General features: G+C 44.3%; 1 protein-coding gene across 2 annotated transcripts in view; it reads left to right on the forward strand.

The window, feature by feature from the left end:
* Positions 1 to 2,039: 2,039 nt before the first annotated feature.
* The window catches only part of RRAD (RRAD, Ras related glycolysis inhibitor and calcium channel regulator), a 29,713-nt gene continuing 9,059 nt past the window's right edge, over positions 2,040 to 22,693 (forward strand). The window contains exons 1-5 of one of the 2 annotated variants that reach the window (XM_028739699.2): positions 2,040 to 2,186; positions 3,064 to 3,459; positions 6,236 to 6,309; positions 7,470 to 7,674; positions 8,739 to 9,651. In XM_028739699.2, the coding sequence (XP_028595532.1) occupies positions 3,072 to 3,459; positions 6,236 to 6,309; positions 7,470 to 7,674; positions 8,739 to 9,016 (945 nt within the window). In that variant the 5' untranslated portion in view covers positions 2,040 to 2,186; positions 3,064 to 3,071 and the 3' untranslated portion in view covers positions 9,017 to 9,651. Of the gene's footprint in view, positions 2,187 to 3,063; positions 3,460 to 6,235; positions 6,310 to 7,469; positions 7,675 to 8,738; positions 9,652 to 22,693 lie in introns of those variants that run through there. The other variant, XM_077931721.1, reaches the window with a different exon arrangement.

Here is a 22,693-nt window from a genome sequence, read left to right on the forward strand (position 1 = left end):
TGGAAATGCCAGGGATTGAACCTGGTTCCTTCTGCAAGCCATGCAGGTGCTGTGCCCCTGAGCAATGTCCCCGACAACAGCTCCAGCCTGATGTATTCTGGAATCAACAGCACCAGGGATGAGTCAATGACTTCAGCAACAGCAGCTAGCTGTCAAGTTGCAAAAAGATGGTGACGTTGCAAGCTAACTGTCAAGGAAATCGGAACGCTTTTTCCTAGAGTTTCCTTAAAGGTAAACTGCTCCATCAGATTCTTTCTGTGTCCCTGACCAAGTCTCTAGCTCTTACCCTGCATTGAGATGGGAATAAGACCGACTCTCCTAATCAATTCAAAAGTGCCCTATGATGATTAAAAAATAGCTATGAAGCTCAAGTCATGCCCCATATGTGAAGAGCTCTGCTGGGTGAAAGCCAAAGACCCGTCCAGTCCAGCGTCCTGCTCTCACATTGGGAAACCAGATGCATTTGGGGAAGGCCACAAGCAGGACTTATGTAAAATGGCACTTTCTCTACATGATTCCCAGCAAATGATATTCAGAAGCCCTTCAACACTGCCTTCCACAGTGGAGGGAGAACATCACCATCATGACTAGCAGCCACTGATAGCCTTAATCTCAATGAATGTGTATCATCCCAACTGGCAAGGGCCATTGCTCAGTGGCAGAGCATGCCAGTTCCAGGCCCAATCCTCAACTTTGCAGGCGGGGGGGGGGGGGGGCAGCTAGGAGAGAATCCTGTCTGAAATTCTGGAGAGCCACTGTCGACAGGGTAGACAATATTGAGATAGGTGGACCAATGGTCTGGCTCAATATAAAATAGCATCCTCTGTTCCTCTTTTAAAGTCATCCAAGTTGGTTTCCGTCTCTACATTTGGTGGGAGCAAATTCCACTATGCACTGTATGTGAAGAAGTACCTTATTGACTGTCCTGAATCTTCCAAAATTCAGCTGAGTTTGAGTATTATGAGTGGGGGAGAAAAATTGAGCTGTAAAAGCTCAGGCTGCCATCCTATGCACAGACTCCCCTTGCTTGGACACAGTGGAACTTACTTCTGAGTAAACTCACAGGGGATTGCCCTGGCAGCTGAGAAACACTACTTTGTGTGTATGCAACGCAACTTGTATTCTCTCATTCTGGGGTCAATCTGCAGCAGCAGGACAGGTACAAATCAAGGGCCAGCCTCCCTTCCTCTCCTGCAGCTTCCCCCAAATCGAGTGCCCTCCAGCAGCTTTGGACTACAACTATCATCAACCCCAATGCTTGCTAGGACTGATGGGAGTTGGAGTCCTAAACAGTTGCTGGGCACCAGGGTGAAGCAGTTATATATTCTTAACCTGGTTTGCATCTTGTGATCTGTCTATGCTGACTAAAGACTTCTAGTCACCTTATAAATATGAAATGGTGATTAAGACTTATGATTTCACCAGCCTTTTAAAGCTACCTCATTCTCAGTTATTGCAATTATAAAGAAATTAAGGGAATATCGGAAATGGTTAAATGGCAGAATTCCTAACATGTTGTTGTTTAGAAGCTGTTTGTCATGGAATTCGACACACTTTGTTGCATCCTTAGATTTTATATTTGTTTTCCAATTAAAAAAAACTAAAAAATAGTGTCATTTATATCTGCTTGCCAATGGGCTCTGTGCAGTTAAACATAGCAACAAAAGAATTACAGAGTTGCAAGGGACCTCGTAGGTACCTACTCTGTCTGCCAAGCAAGCTGTGTAACTCAGAAAGGTTGTATATTCAATAATAATAATAATAATATTTCGTTGCCGCTTGCTGCCGGCTTATGGTTGGGCATATGCTTCTTTCGATCCATTTTTTAAAAATAGCAGGGACGATCCCCAATTCCGCTGGGGGTAAAAACGGCGGTGACTCACCCAGCTCCCGTCTGGCACCTCTGCGCGCCCCCTCCGGGCCGTCGGGGGCGGGAAGGAGACGCCGCGCTGGAATTCTAATTCAGAACCTGGTTGGGTTCTAGCTGGTGGCGACGTCACTCGCGGGGCGGGGCTGAACCCTCGGGAGCTGCATAAATGGGCGCCAAGAAGCCCCGAAAGGGAACAGAAGCGGAGCATCGCTCAGTGCTGGGAAGGACTGAGGGGACGCAGCGGCAAGTGGGGACAGGGAGTACGAGAGAAAGGCGCTTTTCCGGACCCAGTTCCCTTAGCAACATCACTTCCAAGGTAAGGACTGGCTGTTAAGGCGGGGTAACTTTTGGCGTTGGGGGAATCGGGGGGCGGTTGTTCGACGGCAGAGTCCCGCTGCATTTGGGCAGAGGATTGGGGGGGGGGGCATCCCGCGATCAGGCTCACCAGGATCTTTCGGAAGGGGTCGAGCGAGGACTTGGTGGGGGCGGAATCCGCTTTGCTGCCTCTGTCCCGAGCTGGACACGGCAGAGACTCCCACCCAGTTGTGCGTTCGAGAGACGATCACACCAGGCAGTTGCGAGAGTCGTGGAAGAGCTTCTTTCTCCTCGTTTCTTTGCTCTGCGTCTCTGTCATGCATGGGTCGGCAACTCTGCTCCGGATTAGGGATGGAACCGCGCAGGAAGGGGCGTTCGTTCTCCTGTGGATAAGGAGCGCTTGCTGGATCAGGCTAACATGGCCCGTCAAGTCCAGCATCCTGATCTCAAAGTGGCCAGCCAGACGCCTCTGGGAAGCCCGCAAGGAGGGCAGGAGCGCAGCCCTTCTCTCGCCCCGTCCAGCATTGAGGCATCGCCTCGGGCCACCGACGGCGAGGCGGAACATAGCCGTCGTGACTAGTAGCCCGTGATATCCTTTGGGGGAGAGAGCGAGCGAGAAGTCGCTTCTTTCACTCTCTCAATGCATTGTTCGCGACTGTGAGTGTGTGGATTTGGAGTGTCCCGCTTACTCCGGATTGAGTTCGGAGCTAGAGAGAGTGTTGCTGTGATGTCCGCCCCTGCCTCTTTCCTGTTAAAAGCGTGCCTCTCGCCCAGTGTGGAAGGGAGGCGCACCGTAGCCAAGAAGGGGGGCGGGCGCGCGCTTATACCGGCAAGTGCCGTGTAAACGCCCTGAAACGTCTTTCCTCCGCTCTGCCTAGGCGCCCCCATGACCCTGAACCGCGGCGACAAGCTGAGGTACCTGGACAAGCGGCGGGGCAGCACGCCCTTCGCGGCGCACCACCTGCAGCAGCAGCAGCACCTGCACCGGCGCAGCATGCCCGTGGACGAGCGCGAGCTGCAGGCGTCGCTGCCGCCGTCCCCTCGAGGCGAGCTCTCGCAGCTGATGCGCTGCACCTCCTACAGCCCCGCCGACGACGACGAGGCGCACCGCCAGGGCTGGGCGTCCGACTCCTCCGACTCCGTCATCTCCTCCGGCAGCGACTCGGACAGCAACCTCTACAAAGTCATCCTGCTGGGCGAGCACGGCGTGGGCAAGACCAGCCTGGCCAGGATCTTCGGAGGGGTGGAAGACTGCCCGGATGCCGAGGAAGCTGGTGAGTGCGGCGGAAAGGGGCAGACTCCGGGGGTGGGGCGCAGACGGGGGGCAGCGTGGTGCAATGGCTGGACTAGGAGAGCAGGGTTCAAATCCCCACTCAACCATGGAGCTCCCCGGGTCACCTTGGGCCAGCCTCACCTACCTCACAGGGTTGTTGTGATGACAAAATCAAAAGTGAGTGGAGAATCCTGTGCGCCACGTCCAGCTCGTCGGAGGGAAAGGCAGGATAGAAATGGATTAATACTAAATAAATTCAAAAGGTAGCAGGAGATCTGGAGATCTGCTGGGGAAATGGATCTGCAGAGGGCTGTATGCCTGAGCAATGTATGGATCAGTCCACCACCGCATGTCCATGAATCAAGGAACATCGGAAGCTGCTTTATACTGAGCCTGACCACCTACTGGCTTATTATTGTCCACACTGACTGACAGCAGCTCTCCAGAGTTTTCATGCAGGGAGTCTTCCCCAGCCCTCCCAGGAGATGCTGAGCATCAATGCTGGGATGGAACTTCCTCAACGAATTAGGAGCATGGGGAATGGCAGCATACGGAATCATCAGAGCTATAGGTCCATTTAGCTCAGTATTGTCTGCACTGACTGGCAGTGCTTCCCGAGAGTTTCAGATAGAGAGTCTCTCACAGCCCTACCAGGAGAGGCCAGAGACTGAACCTGGGACCTTCTGCGTGTAGAGCCCTCCTAGATCAGTCCAGTAGTTCAAAGAGCTCAGCATCCTTTTCCCCACAGTGGCTAACCAGATTGTGCCTCTGGAAAGCCCACAAGCTGATAGGCTTTCTTCCTTCATCATGATTCTTTTATTGCCTCTCTTTGAAGCCATCTCTGCGGGTGTCCACTTCCCCTTTTGTAGTAGCAAATTCCTCATGGTAATACTGTACTATGTGTGGGGGTGGATTAAGATCTTTAGAGACCCAAGGCACTGCAAAGATTATGGTTCCCCCATATGTAATTCAGAAGAAAAAGAGTATTAAACTGCCCCCCAAAAAAATGTTTTTCAAAATGACACAAAGTTTACAAGTATGCTGAAATGTCCATACATGTGTGTCATGTGAAACACCTGATCTTAATCCCTTGCTTTATTTTGATATGCACCAGTGGGGTTTCTCCCTGGTTTAGTTGGGGAGAAGTAATAAAAAGAGAACAGAAAAATGGGGGAAGCATGTGCAGTGTAAAGAAGTCAAATGTCAAATTCCTGTCCCCACCCCATTCTCTTTGTGTGTAAAACAGAGTTGCGTTCAGGCCAACTCTGTTTCATTTGACAACACAGAACTCTAGCATTGACAACATCAGACATCCGTACAATACTTGTGTGCTTCCCTAGCAATGGTGCTGAGGACACTGAAGGGGCACAGCTTCTAGGAAGCTTTGACCCCCCCCTAAGATTTTATGATATTTCAGTTCCCTTCAACCCTGACCATTGGCCATGCTGGCTGTGGCTGATGGCAATTGAAGGCCAGCAACTTTTGGAGGGTCACTGATCCCCCACACCTGCTGTAGAATAAGTTAAAATGATTCTTTGGTGGGGAGGGGGAACTTGTTGGAGAATATTCAGGGGGGTTGGATTAATGTAAAATTACTTGGAAAGTAACTTGGAATTACTTATAAAGTTTTGTATTAAAACTGTTGCCTTTTAGAAATTTATTTTTATTAGTTTTCAAATTATTATGGAACCACAGAGACAAGTAACCAACCAAACCAAAATACTGTATCCAACTAAAGACAAAACATACAAAACCTAAGCATATTAACTAACAACACCCAGTCTAAAATAATGACTACCATATTTCTCTGAATGACATGGGCAGAGATGCTTGTAAACCTGAAATTAAACTATAGGAAATAAAATCCCACTATACTGGGATCTTCCTGTCCCTTGAGTGTTATTTTTGTTCTGCATTGACTAAATTCCAGAGGCTTTTTTAAATTAATACCATAAGGATATAGTCAGATTAAAAAAATAATAATCCACACCTGTGGATATGGCAGATGTGTCTGTTGTTTGACTGAAAAAAGTGGATTGAAGGAAGCTCAAATTCTGCCTGCTGCATTTTGTTATTTGAAAAATATGCCTTGTGTGTGTTTTATCTTCCATACTTTGGTTGTTGTTGCTTGAATAGTTGAATAGCCACCTCCACCACTTCTTCCCATTCAAATCTGAATAAAGCAAAATAAATGTTAAAGCATGGCTTGCATTGCATTCATTCCATGTCCTTTTCCCATCAAGTGCTGTGCTGGAACTGTTTGTACAACAATAAATTTAGAAGGGATAATAATTGGAAGCAGTACAAGGATGGCAGAGGCTGCTTTGTTTATGCACCAGATAAGGAGTTGTATCACCATCTAGTTTGTTCAGGTGCTTAAGCTTAACTACACAGTTAAGCTGCTGTTTTATATTTCAACTGATTTGGCACCTCAGTCTTAAAACACATCTGCTTTGACTAGAGTCCCAGGATTTTCAAATGGAGCTAAATTCCCAAATCCTACCACCCTATGGCTACTCTCCTGGTAGTCTTACTTTGCAGTAAACATGCGTAATGTTGCACTAGATGTAATATTAAGCATGGTTGCTGAAAAGCATTTTAAGAGTTACAGTCCCATGGAGTTGTCTTAACTGGATTTTGGATCTGACTCTCTGATGCTCTTAATCCAACAAATATCTTACAATAAACATTTTGTGGTCCCTTCCAACTCTACAATTCTATGAATCTTGAGAGGGGGGGGTTATGTTATCCTAATGTCTTTTTAATTTCCTTTATAGGCAACACATATGACCGATCTATCATAGTTGATGGTGAGGAAGCTTCTCTGGTGGTGTTTGACATTTGGGAGCAGGTGAGGCCTTATTTACTTTAAATGTTACATAGATTCAGTGCTTTTTTTCTGGGGGGATGCATACCCCTAAACATTTTGTGAATCTAAGTTTGTCCTCATTGAGGGGCAGTATTTCAATATGAGTAGGAAAATGAGAGTACCCCTAAACATTTTTGAAGAAAAAAAGCACTGCATAGATTTGTATCCCATTTTGTGGCCCAAATTATTTTCATGTGTTCTAGTGCTTGCTTGCAACAAGTTAAGCAGCATTCTGTCTAAATTAGTAATATCTTTAAACAGATAACCAGTTCATAAAGCAGAAAAGCACAAAGATCTGAATGTAGCAAACTTAAGTCTGTGTGTACACTATATATTTAAAGCACATTCAAAACACACTTTCTCTCAACAAATTATGGGCACTGTAGTTTATCCCTCAGAGTTACAATTCACAGCAACTAATAGCAAACTAGTGTCCAGAATTATTTGGGGAGGGAATATGTTTGAATGTACTTTAAAGGCACAGTGTGCACCCTGCCATACTACAGTACTATAAATGCTTGCATTGCTGTGCCTTCTTACCCCTTCTTGGTCCCTTCCATATCTTGCCTCCAGTGCAGGTCTGGGGAATATCTGAGCTGCTGCATATTGCTGAACTATAAGCAGGGGTCAGCAACCTTTTTCAGCTGTGGTCCCTCAGACCTTGTGGGGGGGCCAGACTATATTTTGGAAAAAAATATGAATGAATTCCTATGCCCCACAAATAACCCAGAGATGCATTTTAAATAAAAGGACACATTCTACTCATGTAAAAACACGCTGATTCCCGGACCGTCCACGGGCTGAATTAAGAAGGCAATTGGGCTGTATCTGGCCCCTGGGCCTTAGGTTGCCTACCCCTGGCATATAGCCACCTTGGTTTGGCCCAGGCCCATATATACCAGGCAGGTAGAGGAGTGCCCTTTTGTGGGGATTTGCTGGAAGAACTTTAATTTTTTTAAAGTGTTTTGATTGTACAACATCCATTTCCCTGGCCATGAGGTCTAGTGGCTTACTTAAAAAATTTGACCCACAGTGGGATGATTCCTCCCCCAAGTTGCTAAAATAGTTACCAAGTAAAAAATGTCTAACCTAATGTTTACTTTGTTCAGTACAAACCTCTCTATTCCTATTTTTGACTGTAGGATGATAGTCAATGGCTCCAGAACCACTGTATGAAAATGGGGGATGCTTACATTATCGTCTACTCAGTGACGGACAAAGTTAGCTTTGAGAAGGCCTCTGAGCTGAGAATTCAGCTACGAAGAGCGAGACAAACGGAGGACATTCCGATAATTCTCGTAGGAAACAAAAGTGACCTGGTCCGATCACGAGAAGTTTCCGTAGATGGTAAGTTAATTTCTTCTAATATAAACTCAAGTGTTGGGCACTTTGTTGTTGGGAGTTGGTGGAGTTCTAACAGTGATTCTTGGGAAGAGTTTCCTAAATCGCTGAGCTCACCAAGAATTCAACTTGCACTGCTGCAGAGAGGTGGGGGGCAGAATGCAGGAGATGTGAAAGCCCCAACACTGTGTTTGTGGGGGCTGGTTTCACATATGCATGTTTACTGTTTGATTGCAAGATACAAATGATGACTTCCATGTGCCAATGGACCACTGTAGATCTAATCCCAGGCAGGATCCCTGAAAACATAGCAATATATAGCAAATATAGCAATATATATATAGGAAATTGAGCCGGTTCACATACTCTGGTGCCAATCCAGTGTAAAGAAGTCAAATGATGCTTGTGTTTGTGTGTGAACCAGCCATTTGTCACTGAAGTAAGTTGTCTAAACCTAGGCACTGTAATCCTGGCAGCCTGACCCTATAGAGGTTGGCTACAAGTTTGAACATACTGACTCAGTCCATTGGTCCATCTAGCTCAGTACAATCTACACCAAATGGCAGAGGCTCTCAATATTTCAGATGGGGGACATCCCCAGCCCTATATGGAGATGTCGGGGATTGAACCTGGGACCTTCTGCATGCAAAGCAAATGCTCTATCACTGAGCTACAGACCATACCCATGTATCTAACCAAGCAGATTCCTGAAACACTACAAGACATGCTTACCAGTATTGAGCTAGATGGCTAAATTGTCTGATTCAGCATAAGGCAGTTTCCTAGGTATGTATGCGTCCACACTTGCACCAACATTTGACACTTGAGATAAGTGTTTCTAGTATCTTATTCCTGTGAGTGACTGTAATTTGTTTTAACTGTTTTTAATATTGAATTTTAGTTTTCCATAACCTAGGACTGGTGGGTAACAAATTGAATAATGATAATCTCCCACCCTATGATTTTCAACCGTTGTGTAATCTCTTTCCACCAATATTCGGGAGGAGAGCATGTGCTTTGCTGGCACGTCACAGTTTTAAATAATTTGGTGTCCTCCTTCTGCCCTCCAGAGGGACGTGCCTGTGCTGTTGTCTTTGACTGCAAATTCATCGAGACTTCAGCTGCTTTGCATCACAACGTCAAGGACCTGTTTGAGGGGATCATCCGGCAAATCCGGCTCCGTAAAGACAGCAAAGAAGACAATGCCAGGCGGATGGCTAACACCAAAAGGCGGGAGAGCATCAGCAAGAAGGCCAAGCGATTCCTTGGGAGAATTGTAGCCAAGAATAACAAGAAGATGGCATTCAAGGCCAAATCCAAATCCTGCCACGACTTGTCAGTCCTTTAAAAAATGGCTTTCAGCAGGACCAGATGCTGTGTGTGTTTAGCGTGGGTTGTGAACATGCCTTTGACTGTTGAAAGTGTGTGGGGGGGAAAGGACTTTGAAAACACAAAGCTGCACAGTTGGAAGAAAAAATATGCTCCTTGATGCCTTACAGTTCCGAAGCAAGACTTGGAAGTAAGAATACTGTGTCTTCATGGGTAAAACGGTTTATAAGCTTCAGTGTGTGCAAGCTACTGAACTAATTTTCATTTAGCGGCTTTGTATGCCTGCATTCTCACTGTGTATATTTGCCAGCTGTCCTGTGGACACCAGGGATGCAAAGATAAGAATGGACAATGGTACACACACACAAAATGCAAAATGTATCACCATCAACTTGTCTCCTTTGCAGAGCAAAACTTGAATACATGTACGCAGGCTCGTACACTCTTCTCTTTGGTAAATATATTAAAAAGCAATCATCTTTTAAAAACTAAATGTGGGCTGGTATAAGGCCATTCAAAGCGCATTTGGATGAGTGAAAGGGAAAAAATGCAGAATAAATATAGTTTTTTGAAGTTTTAATTTGCACTTTCATTCTGTTTAATTTGTTAAATTGTTTACATGCAGATTTTATAATAAAGTATTTCTGGTTATAATCTGTTATCATGTTACTTTTTTCTTATAGTAAAGGCATTGGGAGAGCTAGTGGTATTTTAAAAGTGTCCAAAAAGCATATCATAGCATTCAAAGTTGGCAGATTTTTATTTTTAATTAATAACCAAACAGAAAACGGCAGACCAAGGGAGTACAAATCTTTATGCAGTAGCTTGCCCCCTAAATTAGGGGAGCTCCAGTAGTTGTATGCAAATACATGTAAGCCTCAGAGGGATTATTGTTGATTTTAAATGAAGCACACCTTGATAAATTGCTATTTTGAACAATTTATCAAGGTGTGCTTCATTTAAAATCCCTTTCTCTCTCTCTCCCTCTCCATTGCACTCTTTCCCTGCTGATTTTCTTCATACTCCATTGCTTTCCCAAGCTGCCTTCCTCCCATAATAGGGCTATGGATATATATCTATGATTGCAAACAGGGCTGACTCCATGTTTGAGTGAGCAGGCACCAGCACTGTAGTGGAACCTGCTGTGGTGCTTGGGCCTCAGGTGCTCTGTGGTGATGCTGGGCCTGATATTCAATACTCAAGCTTTGGAACTCTGAGGTAGCAAGGGAAGAGCCTGAAAATTAACAGCAAGTTGGCAAGGCATGGGTTGCACTCTCATTTCTTTCTCCCACTCTTCCATTCAAAACTGCAGCTTCCTAAGGATGCTTTCCTCTTTAAACTAGGGCTGAGTAGAAACAGAGTAGTACTGGTTTTTCCCCACGTAGTTCATGAACAGTCTAGAAGATCTATTGCACCTATTTTTTTTGCCCATGAAAAGCGCATCTTGAGAAAGTAGTTTCATTCTGAAAATGAACACTCATTGCAGATTGCGTCTGTGTTATCCTGCAATGCGTCCATTTGTAAACAGACCTAAGTGATCCTGGTGATGTAGGAGGCATCCAAGATCACATACCAAGATCACAACCGCCACTTCCTTCATTCACCTGGGGCATGTACAAGGTGGGAGAAGCGTGGATTACATATGAACATAAGATCCTGCTGGATCAGACCAACGCTCCATCTAGTCCAGCATCCTGCCAACATGGGAAATGTTCCCTGCCTGTGGGAAAGCTGTAAGCCCAAGAGCACTCTCTCCTTCTGTGGGTCCAGCGAGGTATTCAGAAGCCTCTGACTGGAGGCAGAGCACAGCCATCATGGCCAGCAGCCAGTCGATAGCCCTTTCCTCCATGAATTTGTTCCATATTTTCCATATTTTCACTAAGTGCTGCATGAAGAAGTCCTTTCTTTTCCCTGCCCTGAATCTTCCAGCACTCGGCTTCAATGGGTGCCCATGAGCTCTAGCATTATGAGAGAAGGAGAAATGCTTTTCTCTATCATTTTCTCCATATCATGCAGAATTTTTTTTTACTTGTCTTTTCTCTAACCTAACCTAACCTAACCTAACCTAACCTAACCTAACCTAACCTAACCTAACCAAGTGAGGGTTTCTAGAAGTCTTCCAAGTAAGCACACCCAGGCAGCAAGAAATAGAATCAATCTTGATTGAAAGCAGCATGTTGAGGGTGAACACAAATAATTCCAGGTGGAGAAAAACTACACTTTTGTTATCCAAACAGGTTAGTGTGTATGCAGCCTCCATTTACAATTCTAGTCCAGTTATGGGGCTTACGTCTGACTTGGCATGTACAGAACGGCTCTGTAAAATACAACAATGGCAGAGAGGCCTTCTGAATTTAGCCCCACACAGGTAGCCTAATAGCCATTGTTGAGGTTCAAATGAATTCAGGCAAAAGGAACAAGTTAGCCCTCCTCATCCACGTAGCAGACACTCAATGGATTGTGCAGAAATGATACTCTTGACATTTTTTTTTTGGACATTCAGTCTTATTTGTTACGCACAATTTCAACCTGTTCTTTCATTTCAGCTATTGGTAGGATTAGAAAATAAAGTTTCAGCTGCTATAACCCTCTCTCTTTTACATTCCCGTTAAGCTTTTGGGAGCAAAATGGGGAGGCCATGATTATGTTCTTCTTGGAGACACAGCCAGCTCCAGCTGCTCCCACCACCTCCAAAGTGATAAGTTGAAAATGCTTTTTAAAAATGAGTATAAGGCAGCATATGCTGCAAAGCCACTATTTAAAGCTCAGCTGTTCTCATGGTGCAATATATTACAATGCGTCAGTTGCAATAACGCAGCAGAGCAAGTGTGACCGCAGGATCTCCTCAAGGACACAGTTAATGGTTGCGCTCATGAATACATCTCATTGTAAATCACACTCGGTTTTTATGGATAGGTCTCTTGAAAAACTCTCTTGAACTGAAAATATTTGTCAGGAACAGAGGCTGTCATCAGCTAAATATTCCTATTGAAATCAAACAATACAAGTGTTTAGGTTGCACCTTTCAGGTGGTCAAAGTACTTTACACTTGTAATTAAAAATAAGAAATCAGGGTAATTTATATAGGAAAATCTCATTTGGGAAATGGGATAAAGGCAATCAAGCTTCTTCCTCCTCCATTGTTTTCTTTTTCTTTTTCTGGGGCAGAAAATTGAAGACCTCTTCTCTTTGCAGATTCATAATCTCCTTCATGGCAAAAAAAGTTACAGAAGTGGGGTGCAATAAGGTAAGATAAAACTGAAAGGAGTACATACACAGTGAATTAAAGAAAGGAAAACCAGTTTTATAGTTATGCCAGGGGTGTCATCTCATCCTCAGGATTATGGGTGCCTGCTGCCGCAACACAGACATGCAACATCACATGCACACACCTGTGTGTAGTGCGTGGGACATCACATGCACCACATGCAGGCGTGTACGTGTGACATCGCATGTCCGTGTTACAACGGTCGGTAGCAGCTCCTCTTCCTCCTCTCCGCAGCCAGTGAGGCACCCTTGTCTGTGGGAGGGGCTTGGACTTGAGGCAGAGAGACTATACCTCCACATCCAACCCCCCCCCCCCCGGTGCCTCCCATGCTGGCTGCAGAGGGTGGAGCTGAACTGCTTCTCTCTTGGAGGCAGCGCTGCTGCCACCTGTTGGCTTTTTTCATGGACTTTGTGGGTGCACATCCCCACAATTATATTATTGTGGGACTTGCCGATCAGAAGGTCAGCAGTTCGAATCCCCGTGACGGAGTGAGCTCCCGTTGCTCGGTCCCTGCTCCTGCCAACCTAGCAGTTCGAAAGCACGTCAAAGTGCAAGTAGATAAATAGGAACCGCTCTAGCGGGAAGGTAAACGGCGTTTCTGTGCACTGCTCTGGTTCGCCAGAAGCGGTTTAGTCATGCTGGCCACATGACCCGGAAGCTGTACGCCGGCTCCCTCGGCCAATAAAGCGAGATGAGCGCCGCAACCCCAGAGTCGGCCATGACTGGACCTAATGACTGGGGTCCCTTTACCTTTTTAAGCACCCACAGCTCCCTGGAGTTGGCTTCTGTGAGTTATGCAATTATTATCCTGTCATTGTCGTTGTCATTTATTCAGGGAAAGCCTTCTTCAACAAAAAAAAAAATGTCTTCAAAAGCATGTTCAAAGCACGTTTCCGGGCTCCGTGTGCTGCTCTGTCCAGCCAGTCTGCAACAATGAGGCCAGAGCACTCCTCTGTTCCCAAGCACAGATTATTTATATCACTGTTGGTGCTGCACGTGCAAGTTCCATGTGTGACAGGTAGGCATGTGACACTGCTGGTCTAGCACATCTGTGCCCTAAGGGGAAGCCATCTTCATGTCTCCTGGGGCCCCTGAAAATGACCCCAAAGCCTCAGGGCCAAAACCATAGCCCTGGCAGATAGAAATACAACAATATATTGACAACGGACTGCATAAAATCCCTTTCCAAGTAAAAGTGAAAAAGCAAGCAGGTAACTTAGTAGGAAGTTATTGATTACAAGCTTATGAAGTGTATATTGCGGGGGGGGGGAATCTTTTCCCCACATACACCCACCCAGGAACACTTGAACACTCTTACAAAACACCAGCCTACACACGTTGACACATGCAGGGCTCTCCGATGATAGCACAGGTACACACAGTCAGAACTCTCACTCCTTCCTCCCCAGTGAAAGAACAGTCATCAAATCACTATTGTATTCCATTGACCCACTTAGAGGGGTGTGTGTGTGTGTGTGTGTGTGTGTGTGTGTGTGTGTTTGCTCACAGGTTATAATGATTAAAACCTTTGTTTCAACAACAGACATTGCAACTACTTCTGTCGATGCTGTTCTGTGAATCACCTTCAGTGCTTCTTGTGGTTTTGATTCAGGTTTCAACAAGATGCTGCTCATTAAAAAAGAATTTTATTTAATCTTGGGGAAGGGTCGTAGCTTTGCATGCAGAAGGCCCCCAGTTCAGTCCATGACAACTCTAGACCTCAGCTTGAATCCCTAGAGAGCTGCTACCACTCAGTGTGGACAATACTGAGCTAGACTGACCACTGGTCTGACTCGGTACAAGGTAGCTTCTTATTCGCCACTGCATGGAGGAGCATTATACTCACCTTGTAGCAGATCATCATGGGGACTTTGGGGGGGATGGCTGTAGCTCATGTGTCGAGCATGTGCTCTCCATGCAAAAGGTCTCAGGCTCTGCCAGCTCTGTCATCCAGAGGGTATAACTCCAGAGGGTATTCCTCAGAAGGAATAACTGAGGGCAGGGAGAAGCTATCACCCCGATTCTCCAGAATTTGCCGCCTGAGGCGGTCACCTCACTTTGCCTAATGGTAGGGCAGGTCCTGCAACTGTATTCTGAATAGCTACAGAGAAATATTGCTGGTATGCAGCACTTAGAAGAAACAATAAACAAATAAATGTTTAAAATGTTCTGTTCCCTGCCAAGAGACTATATTGCATAAGGCACACTCCTGGTAAAAAAATTTTTAAAAATGAATTCAGTTCCTAATAACCACATAGACTTCATTGTTTTCCGTTAAAATGACAAATATTTCCCCCCATTGGCAGTTGCAGTTGCCATCTGTTACTTAATAAGTATTTTCATGAATCAATTTCCAGCATGGGCTTAGAACATTGCCATTATATGGCTTCCATTCTCTCTCTGGCACCCCCACCCCAGTAACTAACTAGGCTTTTATAACGTCAATACAGACAGCTGTAAAGATAAAAGAAGACTGATAGTGGAGTATTGGCTGTTTCCATTGCTGGTATACTGGTGCTTTAATTAACTGCTGCATGTAGCTGTTCTCTTCAAGGTGGGTTTTCTTTTTTAAAAAATTGCCCCATTTCCCCCTTTGAGAACACCTACCAGTTGAAACCACTATCTTCAGTGTTTTCAGACACACTTTTAACCCCCAGCTGCAACATGGAGCACATTTGGGATGGTTTGACAGCTTAAGTCTCTCATGGCCACATCAAAATTCCCTCTATTTTAATTTTATTTAACAACATTGATATACCACTTGATTGCAAGAAAACTGCTAAGCAGTTTACCAAAATATAAAATAAAACATTAAAATGATTGACTAATAAAAGAGGTGCAAACTGGTATTAAATATATATATTTATCAAAAGATGCTTAAAATCAACACCAGGTAAAAAGAAATAAGACACATGCAATTTCTGCATGTCTGTATGGGTTTGCTTAAATAAAAATGTTTTAAGCAAGAGCGGAAAAGAGGACAGTGAAGGGGTCTGCCTGATGTCAATAGGCAGGGAGTTCCATAGGTGCTGCCACCCAAAAATATTATTATCTGGCACCTGTAACAGTGGGGTAATGCAATCCCACACATTAGCTGGTCTCAATATGCTAAGGGCTTTATATACTAATGGGTTCCCCGTGCAGATCTCTGAGCAGAGGTGTTCTATGTTGGCAGGCTTTAACGTTGGCATTAACGTTGTCATATGGTGACATGTGAATGAAGGGCAAGCAATGGCAGGCAGCATATCTCCAGGGTTTCTGGCAGGAGTCTTTCCCATCACAACCTGGAAAAGCCAGGAAAGGGATCTGGGGCCTTCTGCATCTAATCAGGTACTCTACCACTAGGGATGGGGAGAAATTTGGCTTTGTTAGGATTTTAATGCAAACCTACCTAATTTGAACTTTCTGAAACTATCTGAACTGTTCTCTGGACAAATAATAGGTATACAAATGCATATGTTAGAGGAACTAAGGCGTGCACATGTATTAGTGCAAATAACATACCATGCAAATATCAGGCAAAATTGTATGTAAGCATGTGTATATTGGGACAAAGGTGCACTAAAATGTTGATGAACTCTGATTGGGACTTTAATAATAATAATAATAATAATAATAATAATAATAATATCAACACAGAAATGTGAGAACTAAACTTAAGATTAGGAAAATGAGAAACTGAGGAAAAACTCAAAACCACAAGAAGATTTGTCTATTCCTATCTATCACTGAGCTGTGGCCGTAGAGGCAATAAAACCACATATTTATTTGTTTATTGTAATTTACGGTATATTCTATACAGTCATACCTCGGGTTACAGACGCTTCAGGTTGCGTTTTTTTGGGTTGCGGACTGCCGAAACCCAGAAGTACTAGAACGGGTTACCTCCAGGTTTCGGCAGCTGCGCATTCACAGAAGTGCTAAATCGTGCTTTGCGCATGTGCAGACGCACCAAATCGCAACCTGCACATGCGCAGACGTGCTGCTGCAGGTTGTGGATGGTGCGGGTTGCGAACGTGCATCCCCCATGGATCACGTTCGCAACCCGAACGTCCAAGGCAGTTCACAATCAAATACAACCAACCAAAACATGACAAGGTCACAAGCTCCTCCAAGCAGATGGAAGTTCCAAGGGCAGGGTTTTGCCAACCTGGAGCCCACAGTTGCCAGTGCACCCACCAGTGCCTCTAGTGGGGCCCACAAAAAGCCTCAGTAATTGTTCCCTCAAAAATAAACTATACATGGACACCCAAAGATGTGCAAAGAGCTTTCCCTTGTGAGTGTGGCGGTGGCTCATGTAGGGGTCTTTCCCCCTTGGGGACAGGCAAAGACACACCATTTTGTTTTCCTTGTCTCTTTGTCTGCTCTGTTTGAAGATGTGGAAGCCATTTTGTGTTATGTCATGTGCTATAGCAGGCATTTTTAATTGTGGCGCATACTCCACGGCGGCCATTTTGTGACTGGTGCCCTTCCTGAAAACTCCAAATGTGTCCACTGGCCCAAAAAGGTCGGTGACCTCTGTTTTTATTTACAAATATACCAGTAGTAGAGCATAAGTAGAGGCAAGCAGTGTATGCATTCCTACCAAGCAGCGGATCAACCATCTGATATCAGATCGCCAGAGAGAGGAACACCATGCCCTACCAGCCTTTACCATGAGACTGAGATAATGGGACCCTGTGATGCTTTGAATCCCTGGGAATGAGGTGTTGTTGCGCTGGCAATCCCAGCCACCCAGTTGCACTGTCCAAGAGCTTTTAAAAGAGCTCGAAAGGCATGCACTTTTTATGCAACGCTTTCTCTCCCTCCCTCTCCTCTCCCCAGCTCTTTAGGGACATTGCTTTAATACAAATGATACCGTGTTTGCATAAGAAGCAGAAACTTAAGAGATTATCTTTTGCCTGGGTGGAATGGGGGGCGTGCAGGGGAGGAATCGACAGCAGACAGAAAGGAATTGGAACCCTACCAGCAAATACAATGGCGCTCCCTGAGCATTGCTTCCTCCTTCCCTTCCCATGCAGAACAGTACGTGTGGATGTGAGAAGTTGAGTGCCTTGTTCTCTGGGATTAGCACCTTGCTTTTTAACTGGCTGTTAGATGAGATCTGGGCAGTAAACAAGAGAGGAAAATATAGAAACCATGTGACAGATTGTTCCATTGCTGTAGATGGCGGTTCGGTCGGTTCTGGCTTATGATGTTTGGTGGCGAAATGTCAGGCAGAAGATAAGCAGGCTAAAAGAAGGTTTCTCTCTCTCTCAAGCTGCTCTGTTCTATCATTAGTTTGACAGATAAACTTCACAGTATATTTTTAAACATCAAAAGTTTTTTGGCTTTTTATAACAAACTGGGGCTAGAGTAGTTTCAGGGCATTTGTTTAACTGCCACCGTGAGCTGATTTGTAAATCTGAACCATGGTACTGAATTACAATATTTTTGCTGAGGGTGCTAGCTTTGCTTGTTTCAATTAGGAAGTGTCCCTCTTCCACCACCACCTCACCGTGAAAATTAGAGAGTGGGACTCTGCAATCTGCATAGTTGCCTATGTCTAACTCATGTTTCAGATGGTACATTAGCCAGTGTTTTGCTTGATGTAAGAAAAAAATTAAAGAAGTGTACATCAGCCACACATCAAGAGCCTATCAGAGAACCCACTTGAATTCAGTGTTACGCCAGTAGATTTCAGGCTGTTCTGTATTTCTGGCATTCAGCTATGACTATAAAAGTATCAGGAAACAACTTAAACGGACAATGCCAAGGGTATGCTTTCTAGTTATTAGGTAGCTAATTTTGGAAATGAGGGCTACTTACAGAAAAATAATGTGGTACAGCCCTTGCAGTAGCGTTTTAGAATGCATATAAGACTCATATATTTCAATGATATCTCAGGTCCTTCATAGGAAAAGACCAGAATATAGGCTGGGGTAGCAAACACAATGCCTTTCAGATGCTGCTGGAGTCAGATACAACTCCCATTATCTTTAACCATTGATAATGCTGGCTGAGGCTGATGGGAGTTGTAGTCCAACAACACAAGAAGAACACTGTGTTGGCTACCATTGTTATCGACCTTCTCCCTAACACACATTTCCATTGCTGGGTCAATCTGTCAAGACTGAAAAAATCAGAAACTGAGAGTAATCAAAATGGATGGCAGATCCACCCATCCTTACCCACGGAAACCTTGTGTGTTAGAAAGAAGGTTTTATAGCAGTGGTAGCCAAGGTGCTGCTTCCTGATGTTGGACTACAACTTCCATCAGCATAAGCCAACCCAAATGAGTTCTCTACATTTCCACATTGTTGGTGTGTTTTTTTTAAAAGAAGCCCTTGTGAAAATTCACCAATTTTTTTTGCCTGATACACATCATTTTTGCATGCATTTTTTCCCAATTCACACATTTGTGCAAAGGCATTTTCCCTAATATAATGCATTCTTGTGTATTATTTTCACTAAGATATGCATCTTTATTCACACTTTACCCTAGTATATGCATTTTAGTACACATTTCTTGGCTTGAGAACTACACTTCAAAATTTGGGGAAGTCTGAATTTTGAAGGATGGCTGTGTTTCAGTTTATATATTGTTTCAGAAATTGTGGATTCAGCAAGTTCGCCTTTAAATGTGAATGGAATCAAAGTTATCCCACATCCCTACTAAAGAATTCTGAATGTGAGGAACATTCAAGTATGTTTTCCCTCTGATTTCTGAAATTGCTATAGTTGCTATATGGAGGGCTGTACAGTTTCCGTGAATTCTACAAATGATCCAAGGGCACCTAAATAAGAACAGTTCTGTCCTCCATTTCCCACTGCTAGGCATATGTTTCTGTTCCCTCACTATGACATAGTTTATTGTAATTAAGTAGCTGCTGACTACAATAGTGAATGTGTACTAACACCTTCTAGAATTCTGCAGATAAGGAACTGCAGACTTTGCCATGAGCCAGCTCGTCAAAACTAGCTGTGGCAGAGGACGGCCTAAGGTTCTCTTTGTTAAAATTCATAATAATGATGCTTATGCATTTTTAATATGCCGGGCCAATACATTTAGCTGTGGTGAAAGACAAAATGGCGCCCATCCCCATTCCACATACAGAAGTGGCTGGATTGGAATCTTAGGTCACATCCATACCATACATTTAAAGTGCTTTTATACCACTTTAACAGTCACGGAGAACCCTAGAAACTATATTTTGTTAAGGGTGCTTGAAATTGTAGCTCTGTGAGGTCAGTAGGGCCAGTCCTGTGTTATGGTTATTCTATGCACCAGATGCCACCAAAGTCTCTGTAATCTTTTCTTACTTTCCTCAGGATTCAGACTAAAAGCATGGAAGCAGACTCAGAGGCATCTAGATCAAATAAATACATTTATATTATCCATCAATAAAACAGTTTGATTGAGGGCCTAAGATTGGTGGACCGCAATGGGAATAATACCCTGGAAATTAAAAAGAGTATTGTTTGACTTGAAATTTCCAAATGACTCAACGCTTAATAACTTAATTTATTGTTGCATAATTTCTGGAGGGAAAATGTGCCCACTGAACTCAACGGGAGAGACAACCACTTAAGAAAAGGGATTGTGAGCTTACACCTCCTTCTTATGAAAGGATTATTGTTGTGGTCAGAATATTGGAAAAAGTACACTAAAGGGGTGCTGAAAAGGACATTAGTCACATACGAGCTCAAAAGCAAAGAACAAGAAAGCTGGACTGCAAATAATGGAGTGGCCTTAAGAGCAAAGCTGGGGCACACCAAACAGCCACCCTGTAGGCCAGCATCCTGACCTTCACAGATGTCTCCAGGAAGGCCACAAGCAGGGCTCTGACAGCAACAGCTGCTCCCAGTTTGTCTCACTCCTCCAGCATCTGGTATTCAGAGGAATTCTGCTTCTTCATATGAAGGTCCCACTTAATATTCATGAACAAATGGGACCAGAAATGAACTGTTCAGGTTTTCCATCCCTCTGCTGACCGCTCCACCAGTTAGTCAGCATTCCACAGCCACTAAGAATGCTATCTTCATTAGCGATGGAGGAGAAATTCAATTTAGTTCACAGTTAAAGGTGAATCTATTCAATTCATGTTTTCCGAAACAGCACAAGAACCAAAGCACAGCCATCCTTCAAAATTTGTACTTACCTAAATCTTGCGATGCAGTTCTCCAGCCAATGTTGGCAAAAATGCACCTATCAGGGGAAAGTGTGCATAAAAATAATGTACAAATGTATTATGGGAAATGTGCATGTTAGTAAAAACTGTATACAGAAATGTGTTTATTAAGAGAAATGCGTACTAAAATGCTGTTGAATTGTGCAAATCATTGTAGAAATCTGGAGAACTGAATTTATTATTAGAAAAATGAGAAACTGAGAAAACAGAAATTGACAGGTGCTTCCATCCGTGTTCTTCAGTGAGCTGTGGGGGGGGGGGCATGGTGGTGTCTCTTTATCTCTGTTGTCATTTTGGTGCCTACGAAAAGCCTTCCTCTTTCCATAAGCATTTTAAGTGGAGTTGTTATGTTTTTATTATTTTATCTCTTATTGTTTGCTGCCCAGGACTCCTTTAGGAAGAAGAAGAGGATAGAAATTTAATAATAAAGAAAAAAAACACGAAGAAACATTTTTAAAATGTTTTTAAGCATGGTCTGCCTCTATGCTGCTGCTTCATGCTCTTGATGCACATTTGTCGACCTGCAGATGTTGCAAAACATTACAGATTTCTGGTGTTCTCTCTCATCCCATGGAAAGTGACCCTACAAAAAACAACTCCTGGAATTTCCTACCACTTAAGTGGGAAGCAGCAGGGCTGGCGTCTGCAGCCAGCATTCTTGGGCAGCTGCCAGGGCCACAGCACACTGGCATGGCCCACTGCTTTTGTTGCCTGCCTTGAGGCCCCTTTCAGATCCCCCCACTTCCCGATCTCTGAGCAACACTAGGCTGATGGAACTAGGCACCATTTTAATTTGCTGCTTCTCCAATGTCTGGGGCATTGTGGAAAATTAGAATGGAAGCAGCCCAGCACTGTTTGTAGCACTGCTGCCTGTCACCTCCAGTAGGACCCACCAATGGGTGAGGAGGGGCCAGAGGGCATTTTACCCAGGAGGGCCTGAGCCATAATGTGGTTGGGTGGCATATCAGGTCATTAAGCCACTGGCTGCAGGCCCTGGTAAACTGGAAATCAGGGTTTACCAAGACCCCCACAAGCCAGGAACTGGCCTCTGGAAGCACACAAACATTGTAGAGCACATTGCAGACGATCCGTCGATTGGGAAAAGTTCAGATTGTATGCTCAATCTCTTTACTCGAGGAAGACAGTTCTCAGTGCTACACAGCTGTTCTATGCAAATCCCGTCACTGCTGTTTTTAGAGTGTGATGGGCTTTGTGTCTGTAAAGGCGCTTCAGCACAGTAATCTCTCGACCGCCATTGCTTCAACATTCCTGTCGCTTTAGCAAATGCTGCCTGTAAAGCTCTCCAGTTTCCATCCATCACAGGACAGTTTACACAGGCAGCGTCTGAAGGTTGTTTCTGTTTACTAGAACTCCGAAGGGATTCCCTTAGGAATGAGAATACTTAGGAACGAGAATGGGAGGCGGTAATGGGTGATTACTCAGAATAAATTTCTTATTTTAAACATCTCTTTGCGATTGCGTTCTCTGCTCGTTCCACGGACAGAAGAAAGGCACCATCCCAAGAAGGGAACACAAGTACATCGACATAGTTTGGGAATACAGTCACCCAGTAAAAGACATTCCATTTAAACAAAGGCATCCAAGACATACATTAGTGGTCATAAAAATATGTATCAGTGTTTAAATTAGGCCCCATCAGCACTATACATTCAAAGCACTATGTCTGATACCACTTTAAACAGTTATGGCTTCCCCCGAAGAATCATGGGAACTGTGGTTTGTTAAGGGTGGCAAGAGTTGTTGGCAGATGCCTCTTCCCCTCACAGAGCTACAAATCCCAGAGTGACTGTTAAAGTTGTATGATAGCTTTCTATATGTATGGTGCAGAGGGAGCCTCAGACTGAGGGAATTTGTATCAATGAGGTGCTGTTAGGGACAGCTGGCACCCGACCTTCTCCCAGGGTTGGCCCACAGCATTTTGCTGCCTGAGGTGAAGGATAAGATGGTGGTCTCTCATGTGAAATCAAATGCTGGCAGACAGACATTCAATCTTACTTTGATGCTAGTGATTGGGCAGGGTCTATCTTCACAGTTGTGGCAGCAGACTAGCTAAATTTTCACCTTCCAAAACAATGCATGAACTAAAATTCAACTATCCTTTGAAATTTGCACGTCTTTGAAATTTGCAGTACGGTTATCCAGTCAGGTAATGTGTACACAAATGCATGTACTAGGGTAAAGTGTGCCTACAAATGCATATATTAGTGAAAATAGCATACATAATGCATATTTGGGG

This window comes from Podarcis muralis, chromosome 7, assembly GCF_964188315.1.
Source record: "Podarcis muralis chromosome 7, rPodMur119.hap1.1, whole genome shotgun sequence".
In the NCBI taxonomy this organism is placed as follows: domain Eukaryota; kingdom Metazoa; phylum Chordata; class Lepidosauria; order Squamata; family Lacertidae; genus Podarcis; species Podarcis muralis.